This window comes from Salminus brasiliensis, chromosome 10 (genome assembly GCF_030463535.1).
Source record: "Salminus brasiliensis chromosome 10, fSalBra1.hap2, whole genome shotgun sequence".
NCBI lineage: Eukaryota > Metazoa > Chordata > Actinopteri > Characiformes > Bryconidae > Salminus > Salminus brasiliensis.
In genome coordinates this window covers 37,480,337-37,492,765 of record NC_132887.1, presented here as the reverse complement: position 1 = coordinate 37,492,765, position 12,429 = coordinate 37,480,337, and the positions used below count along the sequence as shown (strand labels likewise).

Genomic DNA, 12,429 nt, shown 5'->3' with positions numbered 1-12,429 from the left:
CAGATTGTTATATATTTAAATCCATAAATAAAACTGTCGACATATGGCCCATATAAAAACACATCCCTACTAAAAATACATTAATTTACAGTCATTTTACTGCAGCATTTTAAGAGAATTATTCATTATTATACTTGAATATTAGACGAATACTCTGAAAATAAATCGGGCAGTACTCCCGTAGCCCACAGTCCCATAGTGCCCAACCCTGTTATGAAAGCCTCTGGAATTTTCCTAATCTGACACACTTGCTCATAGCCTTCCTCTCCTTCGAGGCATTAGACCCAGGCGTGCCGATTCTGGCTTCGGACTGAACTCTGCAGGGTTGTACATCCCCAGAAGCCCTGCCATAAACACTTGAGTGGTTATGAACCACGCTCATGGCCTCATAAATATTTAACCGCAGCACGTATTAGCCATGCTAGGCGGATGGGCATCTTTCTCAAGCCATAAATATCAAAGCGCCACGTCATGGTGGGTGCAGCATACTTGCGATCCCTCAAACAACTCAATCTATGTCTCATCTGACCATAAGACCTTCCTTCCTTGTCGATTTAGGGGCAGGGCTGCTTTCTTGGACAGCGGCCTCCCAGTTCATGGCAATGGAAAACTTGCTGGACTGTAGATTGTGACACTGGTGTTCCAGCAGCTTTGACAGTTCATGACAAGCCTGTGCTTGTCAGCGGTTCTTCGGATGTTCCTGAGCATCCGAGGGTCACAGTTTAGGTCTTCTCCCAGACCTGATGAACATAAGCCCACACTTCAGTTCTCCCCCACCCTTATCGGCATCTTTCTCAACCCATAAATATCAAAGTGCCACGTCATGGCGTCTGCTGCCATGGATGCTGATGTCATGAACATGCAAACGACGATGTCTCAGAAGCAGCGTCCTGGACATAATTCACACCAAACAAGTCCCACTGAGTAGCTAACAGCTTCCAGCTCCACAGAAAACAGGGTCAGAGGCACTGGGCTGGGCATAGTAAAGCGCTTGTGCCAAACAGCCCTTACATTTGCAGCCACGATGCCGGCTAACGCTACACATTCATCAGAGGAACGTCCTCCCTTCGTTCAAAAGCAGAAGGCCTCTGCCCAGAGATGTCGCCCACAGAAACCGGCCTAAAGGACATCTGACACACTTTCAAGGTGGAACGTCTAGAAACTGGATAGGACCCAATTTGGCACTATTCATTTGGGAGGGGCACTGCAGACGCCAAAAAAAAAAGAAGAAGAAGAAGAAGAAGGTTTAGAAATTGGAAAGGATCTGCTATCACATATGGATTCTCCTGAGACATCTGTCAAGGTGGGACCTACATATTAGGCAGCAAGTGAACAGTCAGTTCTTAAAAGTGAGGGGACGAATCTGAGCCACTTTTGGCAAGAACCAAGCTGGGGCGCCTAGGTGAGTGGGTCTGAGCATCTCCAAAAGTGCTCCAACGAAAGCATACTAGCATGCTGGCAACAGGGTCCTGAGTTCCTGAGGCTTACTGATGTGATCCATGGAGGCCCCACCACAAAGGACTTGGACACAGGATCTGCTGCTAACATCTTGGTGCCAGATACTAGAGGACGCCTTCGGACGTCTTGTGGAGTCTGTGACTTGGACAGGCTGGAGATGTGTGGACGCCCCACAAGGGGGATGCTGGAGGATTTCCCAATGCGACATGATCAGTTGTGTCCCAACAGCTGGAACTTTTTAACCTAGAGTTGAAGGGACTAGTCTGTCTTGATTATACGCTATATGGACAAAAGTATTTGGACACACCTCTTAATCACTGAATTCAGGTCTTTATATCAGTCCCATTGTCACAGGTGTGTGTAATCAAGCCCCTAGCCTAGCAATGCAGTCTGGCTTTACTCACATCAGTGAAAGAACGGGAGGTTCTAAAGATCTCACTGAACTCCAGGTTGGTTCTGTATGTAATAGGAGTCAGCTGGTGGAAGCATTTAGGAGGAACCACAGAGAGCAGCTCAGCCACCGAGTGTCTGTCAGACCAGTCCAGCTCCAGACCTGCTGCTGTTAGCGCTTAGAGCAAAGGGGGACCAACTCCATATTAATGCCTATGGATTTAGAATGGGCTGCCTTAAAAGCTGTAGGTGTAATATGCAAGTGTCCCAATACTTTTGCCTTCCCATGAATATCAGATCAGGGCAAAGTTGCATCAGTTTTCAGGGCCTAAAACACTAGCTGCTAGTGTTGGGCAGGAGCACATAAACACTCACCACTTTCCATCTCTCTTTGACCATGCAGTTGGGGGGCAGGATGTCGACCTGCTCCCCTGCCCCGTTCATGTTTTCGTCGACGTGGACTCCAGGCCCTACGCACTGCATTGGCTGGCCAGCTCTTTACCCAAGCCTGCCATTCACCTGTGAACAAACACAAAACACATACTAGTTCACATCAATTTGTACATGAAAAGACATATATACAGTCCCTGCGACAATGAGCACAGTATGGAGACAGCATGCAGGTTCGGACTACGCCTTCAACACATGGGTGTAGTGTGAGAGGGAACTCTGGGGGCTTGGGCTGGAGTCCAGGATGGCTTCTGCATTGAGCTAGAAGGCCAACCCTGCCTTGATGAATGTAGGCGGCGCGGAAAGATGGGATTAACAGGGAAAAGATGGGCTGCGAAAACGTTGTCTCGGGACCTGGATGTAAATGTATAGGACGTTAGATTTGAAGAAGGAGGAGCTTCAGGCATGGTTCTCCTCTCAAGCTTTACCTCTTTCATAACCAAGGTCTGTAGAAGACTAGCAGGTGTTAAAAATCCAGCATTTAAAAACATGCGGCATGCTTGCCATCAGCAGCCGGAGTCAGAGAGAGCACAATCGGCCTTGCTTCCTCAAGTGGTGGGTTGACAGTGGGACATTTCCTGCCCACGTCACTCCTAGCGTGATGCTGTCAAGCACACAGGCTTCTTCACCCTCCTAGTGTTGGGGCACTGCTAGTGATTGGGGGAGTTCACAAGTTAAAATGACCATAATACATAATACAGTTGTCATGACAGGCCTAAGACCAGGTAAACACCTGACTATGGTAGCAATTTATTCCCCCTAATAGTTAAATCAGATCGAGGTCAGATCGAGATGGTTGGTGTGGCGCAACAGATACCTGCCACAGATACCTGCCAGTGAGCTGCCACACCATGTGGGAGACTGGGGTTTGATTCCCGGTCTGGGTGACTATGCAGCACTACACCAATAATAATAGTCCTTGGGCAAGACTCCTAACACTACACTGACCCTCCTCTGTAATACGAGTAACCTTGTAAGTCGCTCTGGATACGAGCGTCTGCTAAATGCCGTAAATGTAAATGTAAATGAGGTCAGATCATTTTCTAACCACAAACGAACCGCTCCAGAGTTTGTTGGGGAATGGGTCGAGACCACCTCCTCTCAAGGGTCTCGGGGTGGTCATTTTGGCCTGCATCCGACTGCGATGACCGATTCTGGTATGCGATTACTAAAAACATCCCTAAGCTACATCCAGTTCTGCTCCTTTGTTTTTACCGCTGTGTCCTAGCAGAGCGCTCTCTGGCATCCTCTAGGCACGGCAGTTAGACACTACTATACAGTGGAGCACAGAACATATGTGGTTCTACTGTAGTGCTTTGGCTGGAGGCATTACAGATGTCAGTGTAGAGAGTGTGTAGCACTATGTTCTCTCTCTCACACACACACACACACACACACATGACCAGATCTGACTGCAGTGTTTTAAAGGAACAGGGAGGCGAATTAATTATTAATAATTAGAAGCTTATCTTACCTAAAGTGTTTAGCTGTACCATTTACAGAAACACAAAGATCAGATCAGATCAGTCTTAGTCGATACTTAGGATTAAGGTGAGAGGATCAGATCAGTGGGAGAAAAAATCTGGGGATCGGGACATCCCTGGTTGAAACCATAAATGGGACATTCCAGTCTGGGATTGAGAACCTGCTCAGTAACAGAAGTGATGTCAGAGTGTCGAGGCGTTCTGCTACATCAGGGAGCGAAAGCCCTTCCCCTGCAAAGGGGTGGCAAAGGGCCAGGACTGAGATAAAATGGAAGGACGTACAGGACAGCATGAAGAGCCAAGCGAGAGAGAGAGAGCAGGGCTGCTCCGTTTCGGCAGTACTGATCACTGCATGTAGCGTTCGGTTCTATTAATAATGGACTAAGCTTAGGGCGGTTATAGATAAATTGATTATTCAGTTTAAAACAAGCCCTAATAATAGAAATAGACATTAACCATGCAGAGCCTTTCAGATAGAGCGAGAAGCTTGCCTCGCTGTTTCAGCCTGGACCGCTTTTTGACCATGTACAGTATCATACACTGAGTAATACCTACATGTACACTTCAGTAATGATGAATAATGAAAATAAACAATGATACACAGCAGATACTGAACAATGACGGAAGGTACTGAACCATTCAGAATGGATACTGAATAATCTTAATAAATCGCTGTGAATCCTGAATGGCTACAGAATACAGAATAATTAATAGTAGATACTGAATCATTCATAGCAGGCAAGAACTTGGATACGGAATAATTCATAGTAGTTACTGAATAATTCAGAGTGGATACTAAATAACTCATAGTGGACACTGAATATAATCACAATAGTTACTGAGTAATTCATAGTGGATACAGGGAATTACAGTGAATTATTGGGGATACTGAATAGAGTATTCAGAGTAGATGTTGAATATTTCATAGTAGCTCCTGAATAACTCATAGTGGATACTAAATAACTCATAGTGGATACTGAATAATTCATAGTACTTACTGAATAATTCATACTAGTTACTGACAAATTCATTGTGGATACTCCTCAGTGAATACTAAGGAGTTCAGAGTAGATGTTGAATAAGTATCCATAGTAGTTTCTAAATAATTCAGTGTGGATACTGAATAACTCATAGTAGCTCCTGAATAATTCATAGTGGATGCAAAATAAATCATAGTGAATACGGAATACAATCATAGCGTATAGTAAATAATTCACAGTACTTACTGAATAATGCATAGTGGATACCGAATACCTCACTAGATTTTGAATAACTCATAGCAGATACTGAAAAACTCATAGTGGATACTGAATAACTCATAGTGGATACCGAATCACACATAGTGGATACCTAATACTTCATAGTGGATACTGAATAACTCATAGCGGATACTGAATAACTCATAGCGGATACTGAAAAACTCATAGCGGATACTGAATAACTCATAGCGGATACTGAAAAACTCATAGCGGATACGGAAAAACTCATAGCGGATACCGAATAACTCATAGTGGATACCGAATAACTCATAGTGGATACCGAATAACTCATAGTATATACTAAATAACTCAGCAGATACTGAATAACTCATAGCAGATACTGAATAACTCATAGCGGATGCTGAATAACTCATAGTGGATGCTGAATAACTCATAGTATATACTAAATAACTCATCAGATACTGAATAACTCATAGCAGATACTGAATAACTCATAGCGGATACTGAATAACTCATAGCAGATACTGAATAACTCATAGCGGATACTGAATAACTCATAGCGGATGCTGAATAACTCATAGTGGATGCTGAATAACTCATAGCGGATCCTGAATAACTCATAGCGGATACTGAAAAACTCATAGCGGATACTGAATAACTCATAGCGGATGCTGAATAACTCATAGTGGATGCTGAATAACTCATAGCGGATCCTGAATAACTCATAGCGGATACTGAAAAACTCATAGCGGATCCTGAATAAAAGGTCTTAAAATTGAAGCTTAAAGATAAGCCTAGGTTTAAGGTTTATTAGGGTTGACCTGTATATTCCGACCATTGCTGTACTTGCGTCAATCGAGAATTTGCAATTAAAAGTGGTGCGAATGTTTCGCCTATGTGCGTAGCCACCGCACAGGAGATGAGTCACCTCTCCGTAGGACAGCAACCCACAGGAACCACTGAAAAAGCCACGCATGAAGTGACTAAGGGGAGACGGGTGAACGGCTTATTTTAGGCTGTTGCGTAAGAAGAAGAACATGATCTATTTGACACAGTGCAGTCAGAGTAATAGCGCCGGGCTTACAGGTGCAGCTCTTGGGCTTTGAAAGGCCCAAATCCCACCTTCTTGCCTTGAGGTCCACTTATTACGTTTGCATAGTTTTATGTACCAAAATAAATGGTCAGAATTCATACTGAATAACGCAGTGGAGCCTGAATAACTGCATGGATACTAAATAATTGATAATAGTTACTGAAAAAGTTCAGAGTGGATTAATTGTGGATACTGAACAATTCATAGTATGTATAAAATAATTCATAGTGGCTAGTGAATGATTTATAGTGGTTAATGTATAATTCATAGTGGTTAATGTATAATTCATAGTGGATCCTGAATAAGTCATAGTAGATCCTGAATAATTCATGGTAGATCCTGAATAATTCATAGTGGATCCTGAATAAGTCATAGCGGATCCTGAATAATTCATAGTAGTTACTGTATAATTCATAGTGGATACTGAATCATTCATAGTAGATCTTGAATAATTCATAGTGGATACTGAATGATTTATAGTAGTTACCGAATAATTCAATGTGGATACTAACTAACTCATGGTTTTATGTAAATAAATGTAATGGAATTAGACAGACTGTTTCTGTTACTTCGCCTTTAAGAGAAATATAAGACATATGAGCTCTGTTCTGATTGGCTACATCTCATTCAAAAAGAGCTGAAACACTCCTGAGAATAGCAATATAAATGGGCGGGGGTATTTAATTGTGGTAGAATGAATGGACAGAGATATGTAATTGTACTCACAAGAAACAGGCATTTCTAAGACCAATTTATATATATATATATATAGGTCTAAGACTTGGATTGTCACCAATCTCATCTCACTTGAAATACATGTTAATATCTTCATTTATACGCTTCAAAAGTCTTAAAAAACAGCTTGGCTTTAGCATATTTAATCATTAAAGTTGTGTTTATGGTTTATACTATTTTTTTGTGTTTATAGACTAAGTAAGTGAGTCACATCGTCACTTCGTCTACTCCAAACAAATGGAGATCTGTAGGCCTTTTGTAAAATGGGAGATTGGTGACAGCCCAAGTCCAGTGTTTGTTAGCATCATTAGCCTAGCATCTCCTATTCTAAATTAAATAAGCACATATGAAATATCAAACATCTCTTAATTGATCGACTGTATCTGGGGTCAGTGATCAATCGTACTCATTTGATTCTGGCGCTGAACCGTTCCTCTAGGCCTCCTTTAATGACTTTGCAGGTCCCACGGCCTGGACCAGGGGTTACGTCAGCAGACACATCTGGTTGCTTGATTCCGTTCAGGCTGCGACTAATTTGCATTCATTATGCGCTGCGTTTGGAGCAGATTGAGGCTAGAATAGAGCGGTCTGATATGCAGATTTTCATCTGAGCGAAATGCCACGGGCAAATATTTAGTCATCTAAATAATTAACTGCGTTTGGCGTCGCTCCCCGAACACATCAGAGGCAGGGTTTCACTCTCATGTTCCTGTGTGTTTCTCTCTGATCTTCAAATCTCTCGTCCTCAGCAGTTGGGTTTGGCCCGGCTGATTCTGGAGTACGCTCGTCATTCGCTTTAGGAGAAGCCCCTACTTTGTACTTTGCACTGGCTGGACACTTTGTGGGGTCCACCACAGGTCAGTGTCACTGCATTTTACATTTACGGCCTTTATCAGACGCTCTTCTCCAGAGCAACTTGCAAAAGTGCTTCACTGTTCACTCAGGAAATACCCTTAGCTAGTTTGTATTGGCAAGGATCCAGAAGATCCCTCTAACCTTAGATACTACTAAATACAGAAGTCAGTATGGAGACCACGATACTCTAAATACTCTACACATCACCCAAGTATTCTCGGGAAGAGGAGGGTCTTCAGTCCGGGTTTGAAGACAGCGAGCGACTCCGCCGATCGGACACCCAGGAGAAGAAAAAAAGCCTGGATGCTCGTCTTCCGTGGATCTTAAAGGATAGCCAGTCAAGCCGAGCCGTACTCGAAGCTCGAAGGGCTTGCCAAGATCAGCTCTGTGGTGTGAAACTGATCAATCACGCTGAATTACACCACCGTACGTTCTGACGCTGCATTGTGATTGGCTGAGAGATTCTGCCTAGCCTAGCAGCTACCACCAGACATTAGCACAACTTAGCGCCCAGGTTTGAAGACACAAGCCTGCTGAAAATAACTACAACTAATAACCATGTATGGACAACCAGCACCATGAGTGAGCAAGAACGACGAAGCCGAAACATCAACAACGCTATCAGAACATCAATGTTACCTTCAGAACTAGGTATGGACTAGTTTAAGCCCGATCCTTTGTTTTTACCACTGTGCTCGAGCACTGTTTCTGCCCACACCACCTAAAACCCAAACCATGTGTGGAAATACATTCCCAACACCTCGTTACTCTTTAATTATGGCTGTCTAGGAGCGAAGTCATGGCAGAGACGCATGGTTGGACTGCAGCGTTCATTAGTAACTGGGAGCCGAATGGTCAGGGAGGTCAGCGATGTTTCAGAAACACACAGGGCCCTATTCTAGCGATCTTTTGGTGTGTCTTTGCCATCGTAACAACGGGAAAAGTTGGCCTAGCGTGGCTTGAAGTCTCTTAATTAATCATGGGTGTGCTTGGGCGTGACGTTTAACAATAAACCAATCAGCGTGTCTCCTGCCGCCCCCTTTAAGAGCCAGATGCGGTCAGTCTGACTTTTGGCGAATTGCTATTTCAGTAGGGGGTGTACGAGTGTCGGGCTGCACGTGCCTGTGTTGACAATTCACTGCCGATATAGCAACGAACGTCTGACTGTTGACGTCTGCCTAGGTTGTTTTCAGTCAGTGGTGCTCCTCCTGTGTTTTCCGTCGCCAAGATAGAAGCAATACGCCAGAAATTGACCTGAACACCCCTCATTTCGAGACCACCACGCCCATCGGCGTAGATATATTCGCAAGCAGCGTTGCTGTTTAAACAACCCAGGCGGAAGGCGTAAAAAAAGAGCCGGGGTGTTGAGACGTGACGTGCCTTGAGCAGGGTGTAAGATAGGGCCCAATGATCGCATCAGATTGGTATTGACCAATACTCAGCACTCGGCACATCCTTACTAAGAACACTGGGCTACTGTTTGTAGAGTGCCGTGGTGGCGTACCCTGTTCCTGAGTTATGGGCCTGAAAGAGGCTGGGAAGGTCCTAGCCGTTGGGAATCAAAAAGTACTAACCTGAGGAGATCTGAGATGAACTTTGGTAAATTCTAACACACAAATTCACATCCTCGACCAACTACCCTAGCTTTTTGACTTAGGAGGAACAGCCTAAAGATCCCTAACCGCCGAAATGCTAACTTTATCAGCATCTAAGAACAAATTTTCACCATTTCTTCTCCACTAGACATAAACAAACACCTAAAAGACCTAAACGAGACACTACAATATACACAGTCAGCCAGGAGCAGTCCAGCAAGGTCCCCTCAGGAGCATAGAGTGATAAAACGTTTGGGCCCCTCAATTTGGGCCACCTCCACGTGTCGCTCATTTCCACTCTCTGAAATGCATTGAAACGTTATTCTTGCAAAAAACATCGCTAACAACGCTGTAATCTTGGACTTCTAGGACTGAAAAGCGCACTACGCTGATATACTAGGGCGGCCACTGTTAAGGGACCTTGCTAACTGCACCAAAATGAGGCATCACCAGCCTGGGTCACACCCATTTTGCAAGGTGGACTCAACTGCAAATGTCCAGTGTGACCACGGCGTACGCCAGGGGACAATAAGGGGGTTCTAAGTGACCAACGGCTGTAGGAGGCATTTCTATACAGGAGTACATACAGGAGGCTCGCTGTGGTAATGCATATGAACTGATCTGAACTGGAACTGACCGATTTACTGTCCTTCCTGAGGAGAAAAGCTTTATTCACTCACACTCAGCAGGCCAGAAAAAGGGACTCCCATTCAAGGGATTCCCAGTCATACAGTAGGCTTTTTATAAATGTACTGGAAAAGGATCAAAAAGGCTGAGTTCCTGAAGTCCAAAGAGAGCCAGACGTTCAAGCTCAGTGGATCAACCACTTTTATGCATCTGCAGATGTAGCTTAGCTTATGGGTGCATTAGCTCCAGCATCCCTCCTCACCCCCCCCCCCTTCCTCCAGTTTCTGTCCTCTTTGTGTGATGTCTGTTAGGTATCAGATATCAGCAAGCGAGAGCCAAGGGCTGGGCCGCTGCGGCCCATGTCTGAGCAGGCTACACCTCCACGACTATCCTCTCCATCTCTCTAAATGACAGGCAGGAAACCAGGTCCCGTAATCGAGTATCAGGCAGACAGGCGTGAGAGGCTGCAGTTCTATACTTAAGTGACTGAAGAAACGATAGAAACCGTGCTGCTTTAATTAAATAAAAATGTTAAAAGTGTATTTGAATAGAAATAACTATTTTTTTTTTTTTACAATTACCTTCATTTAAAGTTTAAATATTTTTAAAATATATTATAAATTAAGGAGCTCATTTAACATTGCATTAGGCCTAAAAAATAACCCCTAATACTGTATTTATTGCTTATTTTCTTCTGCCTGTCACCTTCATTTAGGAGTGTGGATGTCAGTGAGCGGTTTTTTGTTTTCCCACACGTATTCCGGCAAGCCCCGCCCCATGCGCTAGGATTGGCGCGTAGCATCCCGCTTCCTATTGGTGGACTGCTTGTGAGTGAGAACTACTAGCCAATCGCAGCCGCCGAGGCCACCGCTTGCCGGAGAAGCGGTGGAAAATAAGGCAGCTCACTTTAAATGAGGGAATGCCAGCCTAAATCTTCCTTCGTAAAAGTCCTAAAAACGGTTATCCCAAGTAACATCTATTAAAATTGAACTACTGGTTAGTTTAGTATAACATATCCTAACCCTAGTTCATGCTAACGGGTGTTTTTTGTATTTTATTACGAAGCTAGCTAACGTCCTAACACTCCTACAGAGCTTTTTCTCAAAGCATGAAGCAGATCATATACACGACACCCGTGCGCAGTCAAGAATCGTGCACAACAACGATGAGCGACTGCGCAAATCAGTGCGCAACATTGGTGTTTCAACAACGTTAAACTGCCCCCATCAGCCGTTACAGTTTTGTCCGCACTGCAGCTGGAGCCCAGCGCGAGAGCCACAAATATGGGCGTTGCCCTAGTGATGGGCTGTCTGAGCCGGCCACTCCCCGCCCATAACGCGCCGCGGTCCAATGGGAGGCGCTGAAAAAAGAAAAAAAGGGCGTGCGATCGTCGCTCATTGGCTCAATGTCAAACAATCGACACAAGTCACGTCGCCCCCCCCTCTAACGCCGGAGCGCTGAGCGAGAGGCACTGTGGGAAAGGTAGTCCGGGAAGAGGACGGACAAGCAAGTGAAGCGCCGCGCGTCGCGAGATTGAAAACTACAAATCCCAAAGAGCCGCTGGTTTCCAACCAACTTCTGACGTATGACCGCATTATGTTGCATGTATGTAAATTATTTTTTATCCAGCATTAATAATGTACGCATTATTTTTATTTTTGGACAAATGTGACCGACTACAGTCAAAACAGAGCCCTAAACCGGACGGATCCTGTGGCCAGAAAATTAAATAAGGAACATCATGCACCTGCGGTCCAGTCCGGTGCAGCATCCCTATTGACAGGCTGCCAACACACACACACACACACACACACACACACGTAGGCTAACATCACCGCTAATAAAGACATCACCCAGGCGGACACACGCGCGCGCACACACTCATATATATATATATATATATATACGCGCACAGAGAGGGAAGGTGGTAAAGGTAAAACACAGCTGCCGACCTGTTCTGCAGTCGTCGTTGCAGGGTCTGGAAGCTGGAGGCTTGCTGCAGGAGCATCATTCCGCTGCGCTCTCTGCCCCCGCTGCCCGCTGCACCATTTTCTCCTGCCTCCTCTTCTCCTCCGCTCCGGCTCTGAATCAGCAGCGCGCGGATCCTCCCAGCATGCGCCGCGCGCACGCGCCGCTCTGAACATGGCGGTTGCGTAGCAACTCGGGAGCGGCGCCTGACTCCCAAACTCGGCGAGGAGTTCAGCGGCTCCCCGAAATACCGCCCAAGAAGTCCTAAAAGCAGCCAATGCTGAGTCATATAATATAATATTCATATAATATTCATATAATATTATTAATATTAATAGTTTATTAATGATAAAATAAAATTAATGATAAAAATAACGTCGTATTTATGTGGCTCGAGACATGATGTCACTAACCGTTTCTCGAGCCACATAAATATAACGTTATTTTTATTATTAATTTTATTTTATTATTAATAAACTACATATAAAGAAATGGTTAGTGACATCATATAGTGATTAAATTATTTAATACATTATTTAATTATTAAATTATGT

At 44.4% G+C, this 12,429-nt stretch overlaps 1 protein-coding gene across 1 annotated transcript in view; it reads right to left on the bottom strand.

Annotated features, from left to right (window-relative positions):
* The window catches only part of ttbk1b (tau tubulin kinase 1b), a 55,238-nt gene extending 43,250 nt beyond the window's left edge, over positions 1-11,988 (bottom strand). Inside the window, exons 1-2 of the mRNA XM_072689995.1 lie at positions 11,860-11,988; positions 2,224-2,367 (exon numbers count right to left, since the gene is read on the bottom strand). Coding sequence (XP_072546096.1) covers positions 2,224-2,331 — 108 coding nt within the window. The 5' untranslated portion in view covers positions 2,332-2,367; positions 11,860-11,988. The remainder of the gene's footprint in view (positions 1-2,223; positions 2,368-11,859) is intronic.
* Between the last annotated feature and the right edge of the window lie 441 nt (positions 11,989-12,429).